Here is a 27,845-nt window from a genome sequence, read left to right on the forward strand (position 1 = left end):
AGGGATACTTTAAAATTCTTTTGGATACCATATTATTGGACACATAAATGACAATTTGTTAACACTGAATGATAAACATGAATATCCTAGAAGAGCCCATAACCCAAGCAGGGTAAATGAGAATGGACCATTTTACAGGTGGAGAGATTAAATGTATGGCCCGTGGTAGTTTCTGTCAATCAGCCGCAAGGCTGCTACTATGACTTAGGTTCCCTACACCCAGTTCACTTCTCTACTGCTACTTCCAGGTTTCTTGGGAAAGTTCTACCTACCTCCTTGTGTCTACGGCCACTCAGGCAACATACCTTTCACAATTTATCAAATTCCAACACGAGGCACAGGGTTGACAAGGCAGTTGTAATTTTATTGAAGTTCTTTTTAATTAAAATGCTTTGCAGTAGAGACCACAGCCTGCAGGGGGAGCCTCCCAAATGTTTCCTGCCCCACCACCTACAGATTGAAGTAGAATTTGATTTATTCCCTATCTCTTTCAGTCTTGACGGCTAAGGGGTAATGGATGGAAGCGGAGAGAATGACCAAGAAGAGGCAAGGATGAGACTCCGTCTTAAAGAAAAGCCCTGAAGGGCCTCAACTTCAACCAGTCGAAGTTTGCTTTATAGTTGTTGATCACCCAGTTCCAGCCAACCAGGAATAAATTAAATATAGTTTTGCCACCTCAGCTGGTGGCAACAGGAGCTTTCCAGAATGTGGGCCTGGTTTGCACTAGCTGCCAAAATCACCAACAATTTCAGAACAGCTCCTCTACCTTCTCACTAGGCTCAGTAAGAGGCCCAGGCTTCGCCCCACAGAATAGTCCATCAGGCAGGCTTCATTTACGCTTCTTCTCCTGTGTGCTGGTGAACCAAGAGTCTAGGAGCTTCTTGCTGTAGTATAACTGCCAGGCATGCACTTGAACCGCCAGCACCAACACCAGGTACATGACAGAGACGGCAGAAAAACCAAAGAGGAAGCGGTAAGCCTTTCCATGGCGGTAGAGCTGCTGTGCAGCGGGGAACATCTCCATGCTGCCATAAATGAGGGGAGCTATGGAAAAGAGCCCCATGCTGATCATGGAGAGCACCAGGTAGCTAATGTTGTTTCGAGGGAAGGAGAGGAGGCCCAAGAGAGAGGGCACAATGCTCAGCAAATATGGGTATTCCCACTGATAGGGCATGGCCACCTGATCATGTGACAATAGCCTCAGGTGTCCCACGCTCATCTTGGCAACCAGCAGCAGCCATATGACCAGATGCACGTAGATCAGCTTCTTGATTTCATACTTGAGGGTCACACTGTGGGGCAGAGCAAAAGAAGTACCTTTCATTCAAAATTTTCTGACCACCAGCTATATGCCAGGCAACTATACTGGACACTGGGTTACAAACATGAGTAAGATATAGTCCCTGCCTGGATGCTTGGGGACAAGGAACAAAAGAAAAAATAAGGGGTGTCTGGGTGGCTCAGTCAGTTAAGCATCTGACTCTTGATCTCAGCTCAGGTCTTGATCTCAGGGTTGTGAGTTTAAGACCCACATTGGGCTCCACGCTAAGCATGGAGTCTACTTGAAAAAATAAAAAGAAAAAATAATTAGAAAATGAACTGGAAGAGCTCTAGTAAATATAGGTTGCCAGATATATGAATATCACAGGAAGGAGTAATCAGTTCAGCTTAGGATGGGATGTCTGAGAAGGCTATCTAGAGGACAGGGATATTTGAGATAGGCTCTGAAGGGTGGGTGGTAATTATCAGAGGTAAGAGCATGCAGGCAAAAAGACATAAGCATTGTGTTCCAGGAAAGCAGGTGGTGTGGCAGGAATACTTTGTAGTGGGAAGGGAAGAGCAGAATGTGAAGTTGCAAAGAGTGAGTCAGATTAAAGGCAAAAGAGTAACTCAGTGCTGTGTTTAGAGAGATGACTTTGATTGCACCCTAAGAATATAGCCTACAGGAAGGAGATACTGGCAGCAAGGAAATCAACTCAGGCTGCCCATACTTCCCAAGCTAGAGTAGATTTTATAGCCAAAGCAAGCACACATATTTCTCTCATTATTCTAATTCTCTCAGGTCCTAAATGTATTCTCTTCACACCCCCGAGGGCAGTTTCTGCTCTGGACAGTCATCAAAACACTTGCTTGGGTTGTGATATCCTCTTAGGTGGGGGTCTAAGGATAAGAATGAAATGAAGATCCAAAGAGCTTGTCATTCTTCAAAACTCTGGAAAGATGTGAAAAACATTCTGGGAGAGTTTGATGGATTTAAGGAAAGAAAATCTTTTTTTCAATATTTTTATTTTAAAAATATTCATTATAGAAAATGTGGAAAGGTAGGGGGGAAAAGCCAGTCACCTGTAGACTTCATGATCCATGAAGGCAGGGACCAGTTTTGTCTTTTTTAAAGAAACTTTTTTTTATTGAAGGTATAACATGCATACAAAGACCAGATCTGTTTTTGCTTACTATTATATCCTCAGTGCCTAGCACAATGCCTGATGGGTAGCAACTCAATAAATATTTGTTGAACGAATAACGAAGTTGAAACACCCCTTACATGGGAGTGTTCCTAAAATTCATTTTAGGCGAGGAAAGGCTGGACTTTATGGTCCACATTCCCCAAAATGGCCCGAAATACAACAGCTACCATGTATTGGGCAGACCCTTTACACGAATTACTAGCTCACTAATTCTTCACCAAAACCTAAATAATGGATTGCTCTTCCCTTCACAGATGAGGAAAGTGGGTTTCAATTAAAAATTGGGTTTCCGAGGTCACAGCAAGGCCAGCATCGCTCAAGACTCCAGAGCCTAGGAGGCAGGGACTGGACCCTCCCAAGGCACAGGGCGGATCACGGGTGGTGCTTATGGGAGCGAAGGGGCTTCCCAAAATTGGGGACAGGGCCTGGGCCGTCACGGGAGGAGGTGCGCGAGGGCCGGCTGGGGTGGGTAAGACCCCGGGGCCAGGCCGGTGTCGCTTTCCAGGCCCTCCGGGCTCTGGCTGGGGAGAGGCCTCCGTGCTCCTCGCCTCACTTCATACCTCATCTGGTAGTGCATGGCGACGCGCTCCCGGTGCTGAAAGTCGCTGCCGTCGGTACCGGCCGCTCGCGGGCCTGCCCGAGATGCCATTATCCCCGCCCAGAACCCCAGAGCCCCTCACGCCGACCCACGACCGTGCCGAGCTGCCTACACACCCCGATAACGCCGCCTCGGCTTGCCACCCTAACAGCCGCGCAATTCGGTGAGGCCAACTTCCGGCCTCTCTGTCTCAGGCCTCTCTGTCTCGGGAGGACCGACTCTGTGGTCACGCCCTCGCGCACGCGCACGTGCACGCTCTCGCGGCCCGGCTTACCTCTGTCGGTTTGGAGTGCCCAAGAAATTAATCCGTCCCAAGAAATTAATCCGTAGGGATGGCATCTTTTTGCTCTCTGACTGGACCATATCACTTAGACTGTTGAGTACTTTCACCTTCTTTTTTTTTTTGTAATATTTTATTTATTTATTTGACAGAGAGAGACGCAGTGAGAGCAGGAACACAAGCAGTGGGAGTGGGAGAGGGAGAAACAGGCTTCTGCTGAGCAGGGAGCCCGATGCCGGGCTCGATCCCAGGACCCTGGGATCATGACCTGAGCCGAAGGCATACGCTTAACGACTGAGCCATCCAGGCACCCCACACTTTCACCTTCTTAAACTCTAATATGAGTTCAAGACACCGCTGTCCCCACTTCACAGATGGGGAAGTGATATTGAAAAGGGTTCTGTAACTCTCATTAGGACACATGATTGACACAGCCTCAAAATATCTCCCCATGGATTACTTAATCATTGCAAAGAGAAAATGGTGACTTTACAGTGGAGAAACCTGGGGTGCACTCCCTTAACGAAGTAATCAAAGTTAACTTGATCAGTAACGAGACAAACTGACATCTGTCTCCTGTTACACTGAAGACACAGCATCACTTCTGTGATATTTCTGCCAAAGATACTTAATTTAACCTGAATCTAATCATGAAGCAATGATAGATAAATTGAAGGACTAGACTGTATTTTTAAAAATGTCAAGGCTATGGGGGTGCCTGGGTAGCCCAGTCTCTTGTTATCTGCTCAGATCTTGATCTCAGGGTGGTGAGTTCAAGCCCGTGGTGGGCTCCATGCTGGGTGTGGAGCTTATTTAAAAAATAAAAATGTCAAGGCTATGAAAGAAAAAAGAAAATTATGGGGTGCCTGGGTGGCTCAGTTGGTTAAGTGGCTGCCTTCGGCTCAGGTCATGATCCCAGGGTCCTGGGACATGTTGGGCTTCCTGCTCAGCGGGGAGCCTGCTTCTCCCTCTCCCTCTGCCTGCCGCTCTGCCTATCTGTGCTATCTCTATCAAATAAATAAATAAAATCTTAAAAAATATACAATTTTTTTCTTTTCTTTTTTTTAAAAGATTTTATTTGAGAGAGAGAGAGAGAGAGAACAAGTGGGGGGAGGGGCAGAGGGAGAGGGACAAGCAGACTCCCCGCTGAGCAGGGAGCCTGATGCAGAACTCAATCCCAGGACCTGGAGATCACGACCTGAACCGAAGGGGATGCTTACCCTACTGAACCACCCAGATGCCACGAAGATTGCATTTCTTAAATAATAAGACGTGAAAGTCTAAATGACTGCCTGATCCAAGGGCTGCAGAATGAATGTTGTGTTAGCAGGCATGAAAACAACATTAATCTCATTATACACCTCTAGCAGAGCTCTTGGGTGACCAGGGGCATTGTCAGTGAGCAGTAACATTTTGAAAGGAATCTTTTTTTCTAAGCAGTGGGTCTCAACAGTGGGCTTAAAGTATTCAGTAAACCACATTATAAGCAGACATGCTATCATCCAGGATTTACTCTTCCATGTATAGACCACAGTCAGAGTAGATTTAGTATAACTTTTAAGGGCCCTGGGACTTCCGGAATGGCAAATGAGCACTGGCTTCAACTGCAAGTCACCAGCTGCATTAGTCCCTAACAAGAGAGTCAGCTTGTCCTTTGAAGCTTTGAAGCCAGGCACTGACTTCTCTCTAGCTCTGAAAGTCCTACATGGTATCTTCTTCTAGTAGAAGGCTGTTTCATCTACACTGAAAATCTGTTGTTTAGTGTAGCCACCTTCATTAATGATTTCAGCTAGATCTTCTGGATAGCTTGCTGCAGCTTCTACTTGCTGCTTTATCTTGCACTTTGATGTTATAGAGATTCCTTAACCCTCATGAACCACCTCTGCTAGCTTCAGATTTCTCTTCTGTAGCTTGCTCACCTCTTTCAACCTTCACAGAATTGAAGAGAGTTAGGGCCTTGCTCTCGGTTAGGCTTTGGCTTAAGGGAATGTTCTGGCTGGTCTGATCTTTTATCCAGACTACTAGAACTTTCCCTATGTCAGCAGTAAGACTGTTTTACTTTCTTATCATTCCTGTATTCACTGAAGTAGCACTTTTACTTTCCTCCAAGAACTTTTCCTTTGTACCCACAATTTGGCTGTTTGGTGCAAGAGGCCTAGTTTTCAGTCTGTCTCAACTTTCAATGCGCCTTCCTCACTAAGCTGAATCATTTTTAGCTTTTGATTTAAAGTGGGAGACTTGTGGGCGTCTGGGTGGCTCAGTTGGTTAAGCAACTGCCTTCGGCTCAGGTCGTGATCCTGGAGTCCCGGGATCGAGTCCCACATCGGGCTCCCTGCTCAGCGGGGAGTCTGCTTCTCCCTCTGACCCTCCTCCCTCTCATGCTCTCTGTCTCTCATTCTCTCTCTCTCAAATAGATAAATAAAATCTTAAGAAAAAAAAAATAAAGTGGGAGACTTGTGATTCTCCTTTCACTTGAACACTTAGAAGCCATTGTAGGATTATTAACTGGCCCAATTTCAATATTGTTTAGTCTTAGGAAATATGGAGGCCTGAGGAGAAGGAGGGAGATGGGGAGAGAAATGCCCATTTGGTGGGCAATCACAACACACACGTTTGTCAATGAAGTTCTCTGTCTTATATAGGCATGGTTCATGGTGCCGCCAATTACAATAGTAACGTCAAAGATCACTGATCACAGATCACCATAATAAAAAAATAATAATGAAAAAATTCGAAATATTGCGAGAATTACCAAAATGTGACACTGAGACATGAAGTGAGCAAATGCTGCTGGAAAAATGGCACCGATAGACTTGCTCAATGTAGGGCTGCCACAAGCCTTCAATTTATGAAAAATGCAGTATCTGCGGAGCTCAATAAAGTGAAGCACAGTGAAATAAAGTAAGCCTGTATCTGTCTCCTCCCCGTACACTCTCTAGAACATCTTTTCTTGCCCTCTGGAAATTCTGCTGACCCTTTAGAATCCATCTTATTACTCCAGCAAAAATCACCTGCTCCGACATCAGCTCCCACGGCTCCTGCTCAGTAAGTTGCAGTGTTTGTTAAGCCTGGTTTAAGACCATCTGTGATAGAATCACCCAGGATTTTTTTTTTTTTTAATCACCCAGGATTCTTATTAGAGGCATATATTTCGGTGGCAGCAGCTGAGGCCAGCGGGCGAGGTAAGATGCGGCTGACCCGGGAGAGAAGCTGCTGCCGGATTCAGCCGGCGCGGTAGCCCGCTGCCACATGGGATTGGCAGCTATGGCCAAGGACATCCTCGGTGAAGCGGGGCTGCACTTTGATGAGCTGGACAAGCTGCACATGTTGGACCCTGAGGTTATCCAGCAGACAACAGAACTCAAGGACGAGTACAAGGACTCTGTGGGAAAAATTGGCCAGTTTCAGAAAATAGTTGCTGGTTTACTTGAGCTTGTTGACCAACTTGCAAAAGAAGCAAAAAATGAGAAGATGAAGACCATTGGTGCTCAGAACTTGCCCAAATCTATAGCAAAACAGAGAGAAGCCCGAGAGCAGCAACTGCAAGCACTGATAGCAGAAAAGAAAATGCAGCTTGAAAGGTATCAGGTTGAATAGGAAGCTTTGTGTAAAGTAGAAGCAGAACAAAATGAATTTATTGACCAATTTATTTTTCAGAAATGAACTGAAAATTTCATTTTATAGCTGGAGGGCCAAAAAACAAAACCAAACCCAAAAAACCTCTGTACTGTTCCAGTGACTTGACTAATGACCCACATATGTCCTGAGACATAGTGTGTAAGGAACGCAACATCTCTAAAGGCGGTAAACAAATCTGGGGGAGCTTGTTGCAGATGTCCATGCACATCTGCTGGTGAACACCCAGTGGCCACGGTGGTCCAGGCTTTCACCTCTCGGCATTCTTAGCCTGAACCGAGCAGTCTGTAAACTCTGATCCTTTTTTTTTTCTTTGTAAATTCACAAAACTTTGGAAAGAAAGAGCAATAAATTATTGTTTAAAAAATAAATAAAAATAAAAGCATATATATCTGAGGGTACTTAGGTGACTCAGTCAGTTAAGCGGCTGGCTCTTGATTTTGGCTCAGGTCATGGTCTCAGGGTCCTGGGATCGAGCCCCATGTGGGACTCTGCACTCAGTGGGGAGTCTGCTCGAGGATTCTCTCTCCCTTTCCCTCTGGCCCTCCCCTCACTTGTGCATGCACTCTCTCTCTCTCTCTCTCTCAAATAAATAAATAAATCTTTTAAAAAAAACCCACATGGGGCACCTGGGTGGCTCACTTGGCTGAGCATCTGTTTTCTGCTCAGGTCGTGATCCCAGGGTCCTGGGATCGATGCCGCATCGGGCTCCCTGCTCAGCGGGAAGCCTGCTTCTCCCTCTCCCACTCCCCCTGCTTGTGTTCCCTCTCTCACTGTGTCTCTCTGTCAAATAAATAAATAAAAATCTTAAAAAAAAAGCCACATATATTTCTGGGCCTTACCCTTACCCAAATAGATCATTCTTCAGCGTTGGGCCTGAGACTCTTTATTTTTAATCTAAAATGTTGACTAGGTAATGCATTTATGTGGTTTAGAAATCAAATAATATAATAAATTTATGCACAATGAGCACATGAAAAGACGTTCAGCACCATGAAAAGAGCCTGCATCAGGCTCACTGCTCAGTGGGGAGCCTGCTTCTCCCTCTGCCTGCCGTTCCCCCTGCTTGTGCTCTCTTTCCCTCTCTGACAAATAAATAAATAAAATCTTTAAAAAAAATTTGTACACAAATGTTCATAGCAGCATTAATTATAATAGTCAAAAAGTGGAAACAACCCTATATTCATCAACTGATGAATGGATAAAAAAAAGTAGCATCTCCATAAATGGAATATTATTTGGCAATGAAGAAGGATACATATTACTGCATGGGTAATATTATGGTAAGTGAAAAGCTAGTCATAAAGGACCCCATATTTTATGATTCCATTTATATGAAATATCCAGAATAGACAAAGCTATAAAGACCAAAAGTAGAGTAGTGGTTGACAGGAGGAAATAGGGAGTCATTGTAATAGGTATACAGTTTCTTTTTGAGGGTGATAAAAATATTCTACAATTATATAGTAATGATCATTGAAGAACTTTGTGAATATACTAAAAACCATTGAATTGTATATCTTAAAAGGGTGAACTTAATCGTATGGGAATTATATCTCAATAAAGCTGTTATTTTTTTTTTAAGATTTTATTTATTTATTTGAGAGAAAGAGAGAGAGAGCAAGCATGAGCTGGGTGAGGAGCAGAGGGAGAAGCAGGGATTCTGATGCGGGGCTCAATCCCAGGACCCTGGGATCATGACCTGAGCCGAAGGCAGATGTTTAACAGACTGAGCCACCCAGGCTCCCCAAAGCTGTTATTTTAAAATGCAAATGGTCACAGGGAAGGGCAATAATGGAAAGGTGTGATCATTTACAGCAGCAATTTGTTTTTGTTTGTTTTGTTTAAGTAGGCTCCATGCCCAACATGGGGTTTGAACTCACAACCCCAAGATCAAGAGTCACATACCATACTGACTGAGCCACCCAGGCTCCCCTAGAGCAGAGATTTGTAACTGCTTTTGTGCCATGGACATCCTTGGCAGCCTGGGGAACCCTTCTCAGAATGAAGTTTGTTTCGTTTTGTTTTTTAAGATTTTATTTATTTATTTGACAGAGAGAGACACAGAGAGAGCAGGAACACAAGCAGGGGGAGTGGGAGAGGGAGAAACAGGCTTCCCGTGGAGCAGGGAGCCCGATGTGGGGCTCAATCCCAGGACCCTGGGATCATGACCTGAGCCGAAGGCAGACGCTTAACAACTGAGCCACCCAGGCGCCCCCAGAATGAAGTTTTTGAATGTACAAAATAAAATATATAAGATTACAGTGAAAGCAAATTGTATCAAAATAAACTTCTCCAATTTAAAAAAGTATAGGCAGTGAAAACTCCTCCTCTCAACTCTGCTCCCCATCTTCCCAGGTCTCAACCCAGTCCACCCGACTCCACCCAACCAAGGAAACACTTTGTGGGTTTTTTAGTGTAGTTGTATGTATTTCCAGAGTTTCTTTAAGCACATACAAGCAAATGTAAAGTTATATTCTTATTTTACTCTTTCTTAAATACAGAGGGTACTGTATTATACACACTTAAAGACCTTGATTTTTGTTTCCATGTGACAATATATCTTGGAGATTTTCCCCAGATCGGTACATAAAGAACATCCTTACTTTTTTTTTTTTCTTTTTTTGCTTCCTAGGGTTATTCCATTATATGAATATAAGATAATTTATTTAACCTAATGATCCAAATGTCTCTTGTAGGACATTTGGATCATTTCCAATATTTTGCTATTACAAACAGCTTCAGTTAATAACCTTGTATACGTATCATTTCATTCATGGGCAAGTAGATCTATAGTCTGGAATCCCAGAAGTGGTATTGCTGGGTCAAAGAATATATGGTGTCCGTAATCTTTTTTAGATCTGGACACATTGCCTTCCACAGAGGTTAGATCAATTACATTCTCACCAACGATGTGTGGGTGCATCTGACTCCTTGCTTTCCCACAGCTTTGCCAACAACATTTGCCAGTCTGATGAGTGAAGAATCACATCTCTGCGTAGTTTTATGTTGTATTTCTATTTCTTTTTTTTATTTCTATAAGTGGGATTAAATGTCTTTTCATATGTTTAAGGATCACTTGTATTTCATTTCCCTGAACTGTGTTCATATCCTTTGCCCATTTTTCTACTGTGTTGTTGATCTTAGTTTATATATAGAGGAGGGAGAACAGAATGAGGAAGAGGGAGAGAAAGATAGAGACAGAGAGAGGGAGAGAGGTAGGGAGAGAGGAAGAGAGGAGAAGAAAGAGAGAGAGAGAAGATCAGCATCTTGCCTATTTTAGGTGCAATATAGCTTTCTTTTTGTATGTCATTTAACTCTGCTCAGGTATGACAAGTTGAACATGCAGAATACATTTTTTTTTTAAAACTAGGCTCCATGCCCAGTGTGGAGCCCAGTGAGGGGCTTGAACTCACAACCCTGAGATCAAGACTCAAGCTGCGATCCAGACTCAGACGCTTAACCGATTGAGCCACCCAGGTGCCCCCAGAATACTTTTTAAATATAGTTGAATGCATAATCTTTTCTTTTATGGCTTCTCAACTTTGAGTCATAGCTAAAGTCCTTCTCCGCTCCGAGGTATCTCAAATGATTTCTAGGCACTTTAAGGTTTGAGAACCATGCTCAGACATCTGCCTCTCCCACTAGAATGTAAGGTCCCCAGACAGGGACAAGAACTGAGTCATCTGTGTCCCCAGCAGCCCATAGTGCCTGGCATAGTGTAAATGCTCAAGAAAATGCTTGTTGAATAAGTAAATCCCAACTGGTTCAAAACCATCCTCTTCTCCTAAGTACTGCGAAGAACCCTCAGGTTCATGGAGCCCCAAGGCAGATGACCTTTGGCTTTAGCCTGCAGTTATCTTTTTTTAAATCTGTGTCTGCTTCCCATGATGCCTTGGGAGTTCATCACCAGGGCCTGACTGCTTCTGAGTCATCCATTGACACATAATCACATGTTAGACGTTCAATAAATGTTTGAGGCATGAATGTCCAAGGGAGGGGTCCAACCTGTTCCCCAGAACTTCTTTTCTGAAGTATTTGTTTGTACTTCTCTTCCGGCTCTTGGACTGCCTTCAAGTTTAATGACTTGTGTTGCTGTCTCCTAACCCTGCTCATTCCTATCCCAGATCCTTTGCACTGATGTTTCCTTTGCCTTGAATGTTTCCCCAGGACTTCAAAAGATTGGCTTCTCAGCAGTAGGATTTAGCTCAAAGCTCACCTCCTTTGAGGCCTTGCCTGAACCCACAAGCCAATGTAGCTCTCTAGCCATTTATTATCATACCACTTTGTTTGTTTTTTTTCCTAGAACATCATTATCTGAAATCCTTTTGTTTATTTGCATATTTGCACAAGATCTGAGTTCCCCTCTGCCCTAGGAATGTCAGCTCCTTGAAGTGTGGGACAAGGCTATCTTCTTTCCCGCTGTATTCTCAGCCCCTGGGAAGGCCGGCACATAGTAAGTGCCTAATAAATATTTGCTGAATGAATGAATGATGGCTATCTGGGAGCTTGTCCAGGGAGGGGTTTAGATATTAATAATAGGGGCACCTGGGTGGCTTGATTGGGTGTCCGACTCCTGATTTCGGTTCTGATTGTGGTCTCTGGTTCCTGGGATCGAGCTCCACACTCAGCAGGGAGTCTGCTTCTCTCCCTCTCCCTTTGACTTTCCGCTTGCTCGCTCACTTGCTCACATGCATGCTCACTCTCTCTCAAATAAATAAATCTTTAAAATAATAATAATAACAATAGTGATTTACTGAGCCCAAAGGATGCACTAAATTCTGCAGCAGGTACATTTCATGATTATCTCATTCAACCTTCATGACAACCCAATGGGGTAGGAGCTATTTTTAATCCCTATTTGTCAGATTCAACTGAAGTTTAGAAGAGTTACGTCACACAGCCAACGCTAGACCTCTGGCCCTCAGAGTGGGGTTCTTGGCAGTCACACCTTTAGGATCACCTAGGAACCTCTTAGAAGTGGTTTCTTAGGCTCCACCCCAGTCATACTGAGTCAGAAACTCTGGGGTGGAGCCCAGCAATATGAATTTTAACAAGCTCTCTAGGTGATGATACTCAGGATGAAACACCTTAAGCTAAAAAAAGATGAGCTTGAACTCTTTTTTAAAAATTATTTTTATTTTTATTTTTTTTAAGATTTTATTTATTTATTTGAGAGAGAGAGTGGGAGAGAGCAGGGTGAAGGCCAGAGGGAGAAGCAGACTCCCAGCTGAGCAGGGAGCTTGATGCGGGACTTGATCCTGGAACTCCAGGATCATGACCTGAGTCGAAGGCAGACGCCCAACTGACTGAGCCACCCAGGCGCCCAAACTCTTTTTTTTTTTTTAACAGCTTTATGGATCACTTATAAAAGTAGAAATAAACAAATAACAGCTTTCTGGAGATATAATTCATATACCACCCAATTCACCCACTCTAGTGATCAAGTCAATGGTTTTTAGTATATTTTCAGTGTTGTACAACTGTAGCCAAAATGGACTGTGATTAGATTAATTGATTAGAACATTTTTGTCTCTCCTACAAGAAACCCCATCACTCCCTGTTAGAATCATTCCCCATCCCTTCTCCTTCCCCAGCTCTAAGCAACCACTAATTTATTTTGTCTTTATAGTTTTGCCTGTTCTGGACATTTCATATAACTGGAATCATATAAATATGTATGTGATCTTTTGTGACTGGCTTCTTTCACTTTGCATGTTTTCAAAGTTTATCCATGTAGTAGCATGTAATCCTTTTATTGACAAATAATGTTCCACTTACGGATATGCCACATTTAAAAAATCCATTCATCAATTGATGAACATTTGAGTTGTTTCTGTCTTTTAGCTATTGTGAATAACACTATGAATATTTGTGTATATGTTTTGGTGTGGACATATGTTTTCATTTCTCTTGGATAATGTATGCAGGCGCAGGATTGCTGGGTCAAGGGGAAGACCTTACACTATTAACCACTGCACATTTCAGCTAGCCTTAGTCTCTACTATTATTAAATAACTATATCATCACACTCATATTCACTTCTACCTATGAATTATCTCTGTTGTAACGCCCTTTACTTTTATTATCACAAGTCCTCACCTCAATCCCCTAACACGGGAATCATTGTCGCTGTTATACAGGTGAGAGAAACTGGGGCTCACAGAAGTGGAGGCAGCTTGTCTACACTCAGTGAACTCTAATGCAGCTGGGACCACAACCCACATTGTGCCTGTTTTCTGTGCCCTCTGTGCCTGATATCACGTCCTGAGCCATACCCTGTCCCAAAGCTTTCGAAACTTGCCTCTTCCCCTCCTTTCGGGCCTTTTCTGGAAGTTAGGCTGGCCTGAAGTCCCAAGGGTGAGAGCTACACACACTCACTCCCCATGCTCTTTACCCCAGCTGGGGCTGGAGGCCAGGGGAGGGGCTTCCCTGGGCGCTGGAAATAAAATGGAGGGAGGGCTGGGCTGTGCTGGGCAGTATCTTACTGGAGTTATCTTACTGGAGGCTGTGGGGGGGAGGTAAGTGTTTTGTTTTGGGATTTGGGGGGAGGGGGCTCCTGGAGAGCAGGTGAGGTGGGCTTGGCATGGGGAGTGAAGAGTGAGGCTGAGACAAGCGGACTTGGGTAGTGCTAAGTGGGGGAGCTCACAGATAGGCTGGCCTAGGAAATTCCCCAAATTGTTAGAAGGGAAGAGTGATTTTACCCAACTGGGAAGGGGGTTCCTTGTTCCATGACCACTCCCTGAGCTCCCTGCCTTGTGCCAGGCCCTCTCTGTACTGGGAATAGAGAGAACATCTCAGGGCGAGGCACCCAAGGATTGGTGGGGCTAAGGCAGAAACAGACACTGGGGCACGCTTGGCTTGGAAGTAGGAAGGGCAAGACGAAGGGGGAACTGTGGGAGCCATCTAAAAAGGCTTTCCAGAGCCTCTGCTTCCTTCGTTTATAGTGTTCTTGTCCGGTCCGTGTAAAACTTTTCTCATCAGTAAATAAATAAATAAATAAAATAAAATAAAATAATAAAAGGCTTTCCAAAGAGTGGAAAATAGTGAAATTGGGGCTTCAAGGCTGCATATGTTTAGCCCTGAGCTGGAAGAGGACGCTGCAGGCGGAGAGAGCTGCCAGCGCGAAGGCTTGGAGCATGCGAAAGCTGACGCAGAGAGGTTCAAGGAGAGGAAGCGGCAGGTGCGCCCAGGTATCAGCTATCTCTGCGTTCAGGATGGTTGCCAGTAGCCAGAAGCCACAGTGGCTATTTCAATTTAAATTAGCTAACATTAAACAAAGTTAAAAATGCAGCTCCTCAGTTGTACTAACCACATTTCAAGTGCTCAGTAGCCAATGAAGCCTAGCAGTTCTGGTACTGGGGAGAAAAGATATAGAACATCTCCAACATCCATCATCAGAGTCCCTTCGGCCAGTGGGAAGCCTCAGAAGGGGTCCGGATTGCTTAAGGACACAGGAGAGAGCCTGTGTGAGCCTGGCCTTTGAGGTCTCTGGGTTATAGGTAAGGAAACAGTCTCCAGAAGAGGGGGGGTGATGTGACTCACTTCCTGCCAGCATAAAATGGACTCTGCCCCCAGGGACGGGACCCAACCAGGCAGGGCCTCTTCAGCCCTAACTGGGGATCCCTGATCAGTGTGACCAGAGCCAGAGTCAGAGAAACATGGAGTGAGTAGTCCTGGGGAGGGAGGAGCAGCTGCTGAGTGAGGCTGAGCGTGGGCCCTGAGGGGGTTTCCAGCTTGGTCCCAGTTGGCATGTGTGGGATTGGACCGGAGAAGGGCTGGAAAGGTGTGTGTGGGAGTTGAGAGGAGAGACCAGAGTGGAGTTTAGCTGGATTGGGCGGGGGGTGGGGGGTGGGGAATGACACATTTGCACTATGTCAAATGATGAGTGAGAGGGAGCCTTCTATTCCTACCCTAACTAGCTTTCTGCTTCCTTCCCAGGTCCAACACTATCCAGGTGACAAGGATGGAATATGCCATGAAGTCCCTTAGCCTTCTCTACCCCAAGTCCTTGTCCAGGTGAGGAGAGCCAAGGGTGGAAGCAAAGGAGAGCTACTTGTGAGCTGTAAGGCAGACCTTTTCAAACTTCAATGGCCTCATAAGTCACCTGGGCATCTTGTTAAATGCAGATGTTGATTTAGTAGGTCTGGAGTGAGACCCAAGATTTTGCACTTTTTTTTTTTTTTTTTTTAATTAGAGAGAGAAAGAGCAGAGTGCTTGAGCGGCGGGGGTGGGGGGGCGGCAGAGAGAGGGAGAGAGAATCTTAAGCAGGCTCCACACTCAGCGCAGAGCCCAAAGCAGGGCTCAATCTCACGGCCCTGAGATCATGACCTGAGCTGAAATCAAGAGTCAGAACACTTTAACCAACTGAGCCACCCAGGCACCCACGTTCTGGATCTCATTTAAACCTGATCACAACTTTGGGAAGTGGGGATTATTATACCAAATTAATAGATGGGGGCACTGAGGTACAGAGTGGGTGCTCTCAATCTCCTAGCAAATGGGTAGTGGAGCCAGGATTCAGGCTTGGGTCTGACTCAAAAACCCAGGCCCCTTCGCCACTTCATTTCACTTTACAGGTGGGAAGAGAGAGGCCAAGAGAGGAAAGTGGTACTGGGGGAATGTGGGATGTGTCCCCTACTCATCATGATCAGTGCCAAAAGGCAGCGTCAATGCTACTTCAAAACTTATTAGACATTTGAGGGGCACTTGGGTGGCTCAGTCGTTAAGCATCTGCCTTCGGCTCAGGTCATGATCCCAGGGTCCTGGGATCGAGCCCCACATTGGGCTCCCTGCTCAGCGGGAGACTGCTTCTCCCTCTCCCCCTCCCCCTGTTTGTGTTCCCTCTCTTGCTGTGTCTCTCTCTGTCAAATAAATAAATAAAATCTTAAAAAAAAAAACTTATTAGACATTTGGAATCCCAGACTCCACCCAGACCTACTGAATCAGATTCAGATCCCTAGAGGACATATATGTTCACTAAAGTTTGAGATGTACTGATCTAGCAGCCTTTGAGTAAGACTAGTAAGACTTAGAGCAGGCCTGGTGGGTGGTAGAGGAGGAGAAATATGATGAGCTCAACCTACAGGGGTAGGGGAGTCAGTTTCTTGCAGTGGGGTAAGGGCTAGGAGGCAGCAGACAGCTCATTCTAATGCTCCAAATTGTCCCCAGGCATGTGGCCGTGAGCACCTCAGGGGTGACCCAGGAGCTATTGTCCGAGTCCGGCCCGGAGGCCCCCAAGGCCCGGCCCTGCAGAGTAAGCACTGCTGACCGGAGTGTGCGGAAGGGAATCATGGCGCACAGTCTCAAGGACCTCCAGCACAAGGTGAGGGTCAGGACTGCCCTCAGCACAGCCCAACCCCTGGGACCGTGGCTGAGAGCTGGCCCTGCCAGCTACCTCTGTCCTCTGGGTCATGAGCTGGGAGTTCAGCTGGGATGGAGCGCATGAGTTGGATGGTGAGAAGATTTCCTTTCTGATGCCAGCCCGAATGAGTTGATAGTGCCTGCCTGGAGTGCTGTTCAATGGATTAGTGACAGGGGGAGGCAGTATATTGTCATCCTATACTAACAGTAGGCCAGTGGTATTCTCAGAGTATATTTTTCTTATTGGGAGGACCCTTAGGTTCCCTTTTCCATTGTACACACACCTGGAAGTTGGGGAAATAGGCGAGATTATAGAGATTCTCTTCCCCATCTTCTCCCTTCAGCCAGTGCAGGTCTTCAATCCATCTCCTACACTGGCTTTCCATGGAAGGCTTTGTTAATTGCTGTGGAAGATTTTCTTCAAACTATTGACCAGGTAAGCTTCCAGAGCAGGAAACCAAAGATACACGGCTCTTGTGGATAGCAGTTAACAGCAGGCAAGAATGACACACTTCCCCATTTCCATGCTCCCTCTCTCCCACTGCCTCTCCTACAGCCTCATCTAATCTGGTTCCGTATTAATCTTGTGCCTCACTGCCCCATTAGCTTGTTAGCTAATAAGCTCCCTGCTCCTATGCAAGCCCAGTTGTCTGGCACAGATCATACATTTGTATTAGGCTTCTGATTACTAGAGTCTAGAGTTTAACATATAGAAATCATAGCTGACCTAAACCTCTATTCCAGAGTCCCTCCCCTGTTTCTGTGAATTAGGTCTGTTCTTCTTTGTGAGAGCTCATTTCCCCTCTTGTGAGGCTTGGGGCTGGACACACCAATTTCTTATGCCCTGAATCAGAAGGTCTCTTTTGCACTTGAGTCTAGACTTGCTAGTGTTTTTCACCTGAGGTCTGAGGACCACCTCCTGTACCAAAATGGACTTGTTGCACATGACTTCCCAGACTGCACTCCCTGGGACTGATTAGGTCATGAGTGAGGTTCAGGAGTTGTCATTTTCAGCAGGTTCTTCGGGAGATTCTTATCCACTGAGTTTGGGGACCCCAAGTTAGAGTCCTAACTCCAAAGGATGCAGGGAGGAACAACAGTGAGGGTCCATCTTTCCAGCATGGAACAAAGGTTAAAGGTGAATCTCACCTGTCGAGCAGGGAGGACATCAACCTGTGTAGACTGCTTTTCCAAGTTTGGCAATATAAAGAAAGGAGCAGAGAGAGTGAGGGAAAAAGGGCAAATTGATATGGTTGGCAGTGACCAGATTATTAGTCCCTTATTGGCCATGGCAAAGAACAGAGGGGTTTCATTTTAAAAGACCACAGTAAACCTTTGGAGGATTTTTTTAAAATTAATTTTGAAAGAATCTCAAACTAACAAAAGTTGTAAGAACAATACAAGACTTCCTAAATCACTTGAGAGGAGGTTGCCAACCTGATGCTTCTATTCTTGGATACTTCAGTGTGTCTTTTCTACAAACAAGAATATTCTCCTATATAATTGAAATTACAACCATCAAAATCGGGAAACATCCAATGTTACATGACTACCATTTAATCCTGAGACTTCATTCAAGTGTTACTAATCATCCCAATAATGTCCTTAATAGCAAAAGGATCCAGGTCAGGATTGAGTATTTTATTTAATTGTCTCTTTAGTCTCCTTCAATCTGGAACAGTTCATCAGTTTTCCTGAACTTTCATGGCCTTGACTGTTTTGAATATTATAAGCCTCTTGTTTTGTTTACTGTTCTTCAGTTTGGAATTGCTTATTTCCTCCATTCAGCCTGTATATCTGGCAGGAATATGATAAAAATAGGTTGTCACTGCCAAATTGCATATGATTTTGATTTGTCACATTGCTGTTTAACTTTGATTATCTGAATAAGGAGGTATATTCAGACTTCCCTATGTAAAGTTACTATTTTTCCCTTTGTATTAATTATTTTCTAGAGAGGTACTTTGTATTAAATATACATCTCATTCTGCATCCAACTTTCAATTTCCTCATTTACTTATATCAGAAGGGATTCAAATATTCCTATTTTAATGGGATATGAGGATGGTAACAGATTATTTATTGATGCTCAAATGGTCCAAGATTTAGCCAGTGGGACTCCCTTCAGCCCAACTACTGTCCTTTTCCCATGTCCCTATCATTCTTCAGTGCTTTCTGACTTTCAATCACAACGAGGTATTGCAAGCTCATCTTGTACTTTACCTGCCCCAGCCCTTTAATTGGCCATTTTTCCTAAGGAAATCTGCTTCATTTTAGGGGAGAATGGTATTCAGAAACCAAGATCTGGGAGTTAGGTGTGTTCATTGCTATTGGTGTGTTGCTGATCCCAGAACTTTACTGAAGGATTTTAAGCAGAAACACATGCTCTCTAGTGAATCCAAGCAAGAAAAGTAAAGTGAGAATTCTATGATCCCAAGATAGCTAATGATGTGGTTGTGAATGTCCTAAATAGTCTATCCTTATATTATCACTTACTTAAATGAGGTTATGTAGTATGCTGCCTGATTTTTCATTCTCTAGCATGAATGGGTCATGGGTCTCCTTCCATTTTAATCAGTACAGTGTTAATTTAGTAAATGCATATTATGGATGATGTACTCTTCTAGGTAACTTATAGCATTTCTTGTAATCATAACCCTGAGGTAGTTACTACTATTTTCATTTTCTAGAAGCAGAAGCCAGGTTCATTCACTGGGATTTAAACCCAGGCTGTCATCTCATACACTTTTGCATTTAACCATTGTGAAGACTCTAAGACTATACTTGCCTCAACTTTTTGAATGATGAAATGAGTTCAGATTCATGAGATAACTTTCCTAAATTCAGAATAATAATGTAAGGGAGCTAGAATTCAAACCCAGGTCTCTTTAACTCTAGAGTTACACTATCCAATGCAGTAGTTACTAGTTACATGTGGTTACTGAACTCTTGAAATGAGGCTAGTTAAAACTGAGATGTGCTTAAGTATAATTTACATACAGGATTTTGAAGACTTAATATAAAAAAATGTAAAATCATAAATTTTTATCCTGATTTTATGTTGAAATTGTATTTTAGATGGAATTAAATATATTACAAGTATCATGCAGCTATTAGAAAATTTAAAATTACATATGTGTGATACAGAGCATCTATGAAAAACTCACAGCTAACAACATACTTAATGGGAAATTCTGAAAACTTTCCACTTAAGATCAAGAATGAGATAAGGATATCTTTCTTGCCACTTCTATACAACATGGTGCTGGAGGTTCTAGCCAGGCTAATTAGGCAAGAAAATAAAATAAAAGGCACCCTGATTGAAAAGGAAGAGGTAAAACTATTCCTATTTGCAGCTAGAAAACCCTATAGAACACACACACACACACACACACACACACACACACAATAAGAACTACTAATGAGTTCAGCAAGGTTGCATGATATAAGGTTGGAAGATATAAGATCAATATACAAAAATCAATTGTATTTCTATACACTGGCAATAAATAATCTGAAAATAAAATTAAGAAAATGAGGGGGCACCTGAGTGGTTACTTAATCGGTTAAGTGTCCGACTCTTGATCTCAACTCAGGTCTTGATCTCAGGGTCGTGAGTTCAGGCCCTGTGTTGGGCTCCATGCTGGCTGTGGAGCCTACCTTAAAAAAAAAATTAGTGATAATAGCATAATAGCATCAATAAGAATAGAATGTTTAAGAATAACTTTAACAAAAATATATGACTTCTAGATTGAAAATTAACATTGGTAAAATAAATTAGATTGAAGGAAGACTTAAAGAAGACCTAAATAACAGACAGACAAATGTGCTCAAGGATTGAAAGACTTAATGTTGTTAAGATGGCAATACTCCCCAACTTGATCTGTAGATTCAATGCAATCCCCATCAAACTTCCAGCTACTCTTTTTGTAGATATTGACAAGCTGATGCTAAAATTTATATAGAAATATAATGGGCCAAAAATAGCTAAAACAATCTTGGAAAAAGACAAAGTTGGAAGACTTACACTTCCTGATTCCAAAACTTAATACAAAGCTACAGTAATCAACTCTGTGGTATTGACGTAAAGAAAGACAGACACACTCTATTAGTTTACTAGGGCTTCCATAACAAAGTACCACAGACTAATACTTAAACAACAGAAATTTATGTTCTCTCAAATCTGGAGGATGGAAGTCTGAGATCAAGGTGCTGTCAGGGTTGGTTTCTTCCGAGACCTCTCTCCTTGACTTGCAGGTGGCTGTCTTCACGTGTACATGGTCTTCCCTCTGGGTATGTTTCTTGGTCTCTAATCTCCCCTTCTTATAAGGACACCAGTAATATTGGATTAAGGCCCATCTTAATGATATCACTTTAATTTAATTACCTCTTTAAAGACCCTATCTCCAAATATAGTCAGATTCTGAGATCCTGGGGCTTAGGACTTCAATATGTGAGTTTGGGAGGTATACAATTCAGCACATAATACATACAAATCAATAGAATAGAATTGAAAGTCCAGAAGGAAGCCCGTGTATCTATGGTCAATTGATTTTTGACAGGAGAAAGAATAGTCTTTTCAATAATTGGTGCTGGGACAATGGAATATCCATATGCAAAATAGCAAAGTTGCATCCCTACCTCACACCATGAACAAAATTAAGTCAAAATGGATCAAAGAACTAAATGTAGAGCTCAAACTACCAAACTCTTAGAAGTAAACATAGATATAAGTCTTCATGACTTTGGTTTCTTTGATATGGCATCAAAACACAAGCAATCAGAGGGGAAAAAAATCAAACTTCAGCAACATTAAACACTTCTGTGTATGTTATCAAAAAAATTAAATGACAACCTACAGAATGGGAGAAAATATTTGCAAATCTCATATATGATAAGGGTCTAATATCAAGAATATATACAGAACTCTTATAACTCAACAATAAAAACAGAACTCAATTAAAGATGGGTAAAGAGGGACACCTGGGTGGCTCAGTTGGTTGGGCATCTTCCTTCAGCTCAGGTCATGATCCCAAGGTCCTGGGATCGAGTCCACATCAGACTCCTTGCTTGGCAAGGAGCCTGCTTCTGCCTGCCTCTCTCCCTGCTTGTGCTCCCTCTCTCTCTCTCTTTCTCTCTCTGACAAATAAATAAATAAAATCTTTAAAAATAAATAAATAAATAAAAATGGGTGAAGAATTGAAATAGACATTTCTCTAAGGAAAATATATAAATGGCTAATAACATATGAAAAGATGTTCAACATCATTAGTCATTAGGGAAATTCAAATCAAAACTACTTCATACCGGGGCACCTGGGTGGCTCAGTTGGTTAAGCGACTGCCTTCGGCTCAGGTCATGATCCTGGAGTCCCTGGATCGAGTCCCGCATCGGGCTCCCTGCTCGGCAGGGAGTCTGCTTCTCCCTCTGACTCTCCCGACCCTCCTGACCCTCCCCCCCTCATGCTCGCTCTCTGTCTCTCTCTCTCAAATAAATAAAATCTTAAAAAAAAACTACTTCATACCGACTAGAATGGCTAAAATAAAAGGCAGACAATAACAAGTGTTGATGAGGATGTGAAGAAATTGGAATCTTCATCCATTGCTAATGGGAATATAAAATGAGGCAGCTGCTTTGGAAAACAGTATTGTAGTTCCTCAAAGAGTGAAACATACAGTTAATTGTGTGACTCAGTATTTTCACTCCTAGGTATATACCCAGGAAAACTGAAAACATATGTTCACTCACAAACTTGTACATGAATACTCCTAACAGCAGTATTCATAATACTACAAAAATGGAAACAACCCAAATGTCTATAGCAACTGATGAATGGATTTAAAAAGTGATATATTGGGGCACCTGGGTGGCTCAGGTGGTTAAGTGTCTTCCTTCTGCTCAGGTCATGATCCCAGGGTCCTGGGATCCAGCCCCACGTCGGCCTCCCAGCTCAGCAGGGAGCCTGCTTTTCCCTCTGCCTGCCACTCCTCCTGCTTGTGCTCATTCACTCTCTCTCAAATAAATAAATGAAATCTTTTTTAAAAATGTGAATATTATTCAGCCATAAAAGGAATCATGTTACAACATAGAGGAAACTTGAAAACATACTGAGGAAAAGAAGTCAGTCTAAAAAGACCACATATTGTATGATTCCATTTATATGAAATGTCCAGAATAGGCAAATCCATAGAGACAACCAGTAGAGGTTGCCATGGGTTGGGGGATGGGAAATGAGTGCTAATGGATAATGGGTTTCTTTTAGGATAAAGAAAATGTTCTGAAATCAAATAATTGTGATGGTTGTACAACTTTGTGCATGTACTAAAAAACACGGAATTGTATACTTCAAAAGGGTGAATTTTATGGTATGTGAATTGTATCTCAATAAAAATTACATATGTGACTCCCATTATATTTTTATTGGACAGCACTGTTCTAGAACATAACCATGAATCCAGGTACCAAGAAGGACCATAATATAGAATCTTTGGATGGTGATCCCACAGCAAGAGCCTGGGTTCCAGTCCCATTTCCCATAGATCCTTATCCACTTGTTCTTTCCCTGGCAGCTGAGATGATGTAATATGGGTCTTCCTCATGCTCTGTGTCTGCATGGGGATGGCAGAAGCATCACTGATCTTATTCTCCAGGTCCGGGACACCCTGATGCTGGCAGACAAGCCCTTCTTTCTGGTGCTGGAGGAAGATGGTACAACTGTAGAGACAGAAGAGTTTTTCCAAGCCCTGGAAGATGACACAGTGTTCATGGTCCTCCAGAAGGCACAGAAATGGCAGCCCCCATCAGAACTGGTGAGTTCCCACCCATGTAGTGGGGAGAACATTGGGAGCCTGGAAGAAGTCTTTGGGAGGATGCCAACCACAGCCTTGTCTTAATACAGGGTACTGGGTACCAACTTGCCCTCTCCCATAAGCCTGCCAAGATTGATGTGGCTCGTGTAACCTTTGACCTATACAAGATGAACCCACAGGACTTCATTGGTTGCCTGAATATGAAGGCCACTCTGTATGGCACATACTCCCTGTCCTATGACCTGCACTGCTACCGGGCCAAGCGCGTCATGAAGTGAGTGAATTGGGATTAGCTGGGGATAGGGTGGGTATTCAACAATGAGGGAGCCCCTCTCTGCTCACATGGACCTCAGCCTTCTAGGGCCTGGGACTAGTGTTGATTCTGACAAAGCATGACAGCTAACATTTGTCTAGAACTTTATGGCTGAATTAGTGCTTTAGCATATGCCAAAGGGATACACATACTCCTCCAGGTAGAACTGGGATATATTATTTTTCTAATTACCTTCCACTACAACAACTATTTTTTTCACCTAAAATAGTAAGTTTTCCTAAGTAGTCTTCTAACCAATTTTTAAAAAGTGAACATACATCAAAGATTTTATTGAACTCATTAATTAAGGAGAGAACCAGCAAGAAGTTACAATCAGTTCAGAGAATTCAAAAACCCACCAATACATATAGGTCCATCAAGAATGCTGAGATAAGGGGCTCCTGGGTGGCTCAGTCGGTTGAGGGGCCAACTCTTGGTTTCGGCTCAGGTCATGATCTCAGGGTGATGGGATCGAGCCCCAGGTCGAGCTCTGCCCTCTGCCTGGGGAATCTGCTTGGGATTTTCTCTCTCCCTCTGCTTCTGCCCTCCCTCCTCCTTCAAAAATAAATAAATCTTAAAAGAAAAAAGAATGGGATAAATTCATAGATACGAAATTGGATATTTCCATGTGGGTGGGAGGGATGAAATAACTGTCCTTCTACAGAGGGAATTAATTTGCATGTCTGTGGACAATAGTCATCTGTATTATCTAATGAACTTCTTTTAAACTTTTTACTTTACTTTTGAAAGTGTAATCAAGTAACACAGGAAGCATGAGAATATGTTAAATGATAAGACAAGGACCATTAGGGTGATGTTTCCCAATTTCAGCCGCTCCACTAGTGCTCTAGTGAATTCTTCCCCTATCAGGTGGATGCAGCCACTGAGGCAGAGGCATCCAGCTATTCCAAAGCCACAAAGCTAGGGAGTAGCAGGGCACGGCCTCTTGCCAGTTTCTTCTGACAGATTCTACTCCTCCCCAATTGCTTCATTTAGCATCTACTGAGCACCCACTGTGTGCCTGGCCCTATGATGTAAGCTAAAGATCCAGAGATAAACAAGACGTCAGAACAAGCTGCACAAACCCTCCAGTACCTTGATGAATGCTGGCACATAGCAGGAATTCAAATCATTGTAGAATGAATGAAGATCTGATCCTTGTTCTTAGAGGCCTTCTGAGAAATCCTGCCCAGGGTCCCCAGTGTTCTGCCAGAACATATGTAGCTAGAGTATACCAAACCTTCTTGGCTTTCTTTTTCTTCTTCTTTTTTTTAATCAGTTGTGTGTGTGTGTGTGTGTGTATGTGTTTTAATATTTTATTTGTTTATTAGAGAGAGAGCACAAGCAGGGGGAGCGGCAGGCAGAGGGAGAAGCAGGCTCCCCATTGAGCAAGGAGCCCAATGCGGGACCTGATCCAAAGGCAGACGCTTAACTGACTGAGCCACCCAGGCGCCAGCCCCTTCTTGGCTTTCTGAGTTTCTTCTGGGCATAGCCAGTCTGGAGATGAGGGACCTGAGGTGTGTGGTTCTGTTTGCCAGAGATGACATCCAAATGACAGCCTTGTGCCTCGTTCTGTGGCTAGAAGTCCCATATTCCTCCTATACTTTATCATGTCCCATCTTGATCTGGGCTTGCTGCCGGTAGTTTTCTTTTTTTTTTTTTTTAAAGATTTTATTTATTTATTTGAGAGAGAGCATGAAATGGGGGAGGGTCAGAGGGCGAAGCAGACTCCCCGCTGAGCAGGGAGCCCGATGCGGGACTCGATTCTGGGACTCCAGGATCATGACCTGAGCCGAGAAGGCAGTCGCTTAACCAACTGAGCCACCCAGGTGCCCTGCCGATAGTTTTCAAATTTCAAAATCTAGAGCAAGAAGCTTCAGCCTTGAAACTCAGTGCATTTCGGGGAAGTACGACTCTCAGACCTAAACCCAGTAGACGTGTTGGTATCAAAAACCCAGCAAGCCGGAGTAGGTGTGGTGACGTCGTGGCGTCAGCTAGTTTTACTATTACTGTTGTTGCTGTTGTAGTAAAACACACATAAAATTTACCATTTTAACCATTTTAAAGTGTACAATTCAGTGGCCTGAAGCACATTCACAATGTTGTGCAACAGTTACCACTATCAATTTCCAGAACTTTTTCATCATCTCAAACTGAAACTCTGTCCCCATTAAACACTCACTTTCCACTCCCCCTTCTTCCAGCCCCTGGTAACCTATGTGCTACTTTCTTTCTCTGTTAATTTGCCTGTTCTAGGTATCTTATACAATACTTGTCCTTTTGTGACTGGTTTATGTCACTGAGCATAATGTTTTCAAGGTTCATCCATGTTGTAGCGAGTGTCAGAATTTCATTCCTATTTATGGCTGGACCACTGGTTTTAAGCCTCAGTTGTGTGATTTGAGAAATGGGTATACTTTTCAAGTATAGTCTCTAAAATTTTAAAGAAGGGGTGCCTGAGTGGCTCAGTTGGTTGAGTATCCAACTCTTGGTTTCAGCTCAGGTCATGATCTCAGGTTCGTGAGATCAAGCCCCTCATTGGGTTCTGCACTCAGCCGGGTGTCTGCTGGAGATTCTCTCTCTCCCTCTCCCTCTGCCCCTTCTCCCACTCATGCTCTCTCTCCCCCCACCTCTTTCTCTCTAAAATAAAGAAATAAATCTTTTAAAAAATAAATAAAATTTTAAAGAATTTTCATGTGTAGATGTTTATAGTTCTAATTATGTTCCTGCCTCCCTGTACCTCAACCATAAGTTCATTTATTGAATAAAGGTTAATAGTTTGAAAGTTTCAATACCAGCCAGAAAGTCTTTATTTTCTTTTTGTTTTCCCCTCCCTGACCGCCCCCTCCCCCAGAACTAGATACCCCTAGTGACCCTCATTAATCTCTTTTAAACAGATCTGGATAAGAACTTGGTTAAAATAGTCAAGCATTCCACCAGCTACTCTTGACCCCACATTTTGCCCTACTCATCTACCGATTAGGCTCCCAGTGAAGTGACCTTATGTTGTTTCAACCTCATAACCCTGTGAGCCATCAAAATGGTAATGATCTTATTTGATAGATGGGAAAGCAGAAGCTCAGAAATCTAGTAGTTGGTCAAGCTTCACACAGCCAAGAAGACCCGATTAGAACTCTGGCCTATCTGATTCAAGTCCTAGTCTCAGTACATTGCAACACAGGGCATGTCCAGTGCCCTGAAAAAAATTTTTTTTAAAGATTTTATTTATTTGACAGAGAGAGACACAGCGAGAGAGGAAACACAAGCAGGGAGAGTGGGAGAGGGAGAAGCAGGCTTCCCGCTGAGCAGGGAGCCCGATGCGGGGCTCGATCCCAGGACCCCGGGATCATGACCTGAGCTGAAGGCAGACACTTAACGACTGAGCCACCCAGGCGCCCCCAGCACCCTGAAAATTAACTAGACCACACATGACTTGGCAAGGCCTCAGCATCTAGAACAGAGGTCATGAAGGACAGCGCCATGGTATGGAGATTACTGTGGCTGGCCCAAAGGAGTACTTTTACAAAAAGTAAAGGTCTTATTAAATGAGCTTGAACTTTGCATGAGAAAATAGCGAGGTTATGGACACCTCAGGGAAAGTACAATGGCAGGCAATGCCCGTAGACCCTTTCCCATTTGCTGAAGGAGGGCAGCATCCATTCCTGTTGACACACCGCTCTACGGTTTCTGAAATTATGGAGGGGGAGACATTTAGAGGATGCAGGGAAGGATTTTCTTTGTGTTCTGACTCTGATGCCTTTTTCTTCCATCCAGGGAATTTCTCCGTTGGGTCCTCTTCAGCATGCGGACCACAGGCCATGTGCTGCTTGGCACCTCCTGTTACATGCAGCAGCTCCTGGATGCCACAGAGGGAGGGCAGCCCCCCGAGGGCAAGGCCCGATCGCTCATCCCGACCTGTCTAAAGATACTGCATGAAGGCTCCAGTCCTTGAAGGCACTCCCCAGGCAAAGACTAGACTGTGGCCCCCATGCTCAGCTCGTAGCACCACAACCTGGCAGCTAGACACTTCTTACCTCGCCACGCCTTCCTCACCCATGCAGGACCATGAAGGAAGAAGCCTTCCCAGGGGGAAAGGCTAGAAACCTGAGGGTTCTTAGCCTGGCCCAGCCCTTCCTGTCCAGGGTAGCTTAGCTGACCAAGAAAGGTCACACCAGTAGGCTAGGCACGAAGTCTGCCCCTCAGCTACTGTCTTCATATGCTCCCCACCTCCTGGCCTCCCAGCCCTGATACTCCTTTGTGAACCACCAAGCCCACTAGTGTATGATATTAGAGAGCTCACATTACATTATTTATGCTGATAGTTCTTTGCTTGTGTTCTTTGGGGGTGAGGGTGGGACTCTGTCTGGAAGGTTGGAAA

The 27,845-nt window shown here is 43.8% G+C and overlaps 2 protein-coding genes and 1 pseudogene across 7 annotated transcripts; 2 read left to right on the forward strand and 1 right to left on the reverse strand.

Annotated features, from left to right (window-relative positions):
* Nucleotides 1–343: 343 nt before the first annotated feature.
* JAGN1 (jagunal vesicle mediated transporter 1) lies at nucleotides 344–3,248 on the reverse strand. Its single transcript, XM_036079847.1, has 2 exons — nucleotides 3,029–3,248; nucleotides 344–1,292 (listed from the first exon to the last, which is right to left on the reverse strand). Exons 1-2 carry the CDS (start codon nucleotides 3,115–3,117, stop codon nucleotides 830–832), a joined length of 552 nt encoding a protein of 183 aa, XP_035935740.1. The 5' UTR covers nucleotides 3,118–3,248; the 3' UTR covers nucleotides 344–829.
* A 3,226-nt stretch (nucleotides 3,249–6,474) lies between these two features.
* LOC118527778 (intraflagellar transport protein 20 homolog pseudogene) lies at nucleotides 6,475–7,043 on the forward strand (annotated as a pseudogene).
* A 6,381-nt stretch (nucleotides 7,044–13,424) lies between these two features.
* Nucleotides 13,425–27,788, forward strand: CIDEC (cell death inducing DFFA like effector c). 6 transcript variants are annotated; one of them, XM_036079819.2, is made up of 7 exons: nucleotides 13,448–13,503; nucleotides 14,063–14,165; nucleotides 14,924–15,001; nucleotides 16,154–16,307; nucleotides 22,996–23,154; nucleotides 23,244–23,428; nucleotides 27,242–27,788. In XM_036079819.2, the coding sequence occupies exons 2-7, from the start codon at nucleotides 14,122–14,124 to the stop codon at nucleotides 27,417–27,419; spliced, it is 798 nt and encodes a 265-aa protein (XP_035935712.1). In that variant the 5' UTR covers nucleotides 13,448–13,503; nucleotides 14,063–14,121; the 3' UTR covers nucleotides 27,420–27,788. The 6 variants fall into 6 exon arrangements, with proteins under 6 accessions (XP_035935711.1, XP_035935712.1, XP_035935714.1 ...); XM_036079818.2 differs by lacking the exon at nucleotides 14,063–14,165 and having other exon boundaries at nucleotides 13,425–13,503; XM_036079821.2 differs by lacking the exon at nucleotides 13,448–13,503 and having other exon boundaries at nucleotides 14,111–14,175.
* The last annotated feature ends 57 nt before the right edge of the window (nucleotides 27,789–27,845 follow it).

The sequence above is a fragment of the Halichoerus grypus genome, chromosome 1 (genome assembly GCF_964656455.1).
Source record: "Halichoerus grypus chromosome 1, mHalGry1.hap1.1, whole genome shotgun sequence".
NCBI classification, from domain to species: Eukaryota; Metazoa; Chordata; class Mammalia; order Carnivora; family Phocidae; genus Halichoerus; species Halichoerus grypus.

What these genes read in the sequence shown, in the direction of transcription:
- CIDEC (XM_036079818.2), top strand. Translation starts at nt 13,433, where the DNA reads ATGGAGGGAGGGCTGGGCTGTGCTGGGCAGTATCTTACTGGAGTTATC. An exon ending in CTGGAGGCTGTGGGGGGGAG is followed by an intron (nt 13,504 to 14,923) that starts GTAAGTGTTTTG and finishes CTTCCTTCCCAG; the next exon opens with GTCCAACACTATCCAGGTGA. An exon ending in TACCCCAAGTCCTTGTCCAG is followed by an intron (nt 15,002 to 16,153) that starts GTGAGGAGAGCC and finishes AATTGTCCCCAG; the next exon opens with GCATGTGGCCGTGAGCACCT.
- JAGN1 (XM_036079847.1), bottom strand. Translation starts at nt 3,117, where the DNA reads ATGGCATCTCGGGCAGGCCCGCGAGCGGCCGGTACCGACGGCAGCGAC. An exon ending in GCCATGCACTACCAGATGAG is followed by an intron (nt 1,293 to 3,028) that starts GTATGAAGTGAG and finishes TCTGCCCCACAG; the next exon opens with TGTGACCCTCAAGTATGAAA.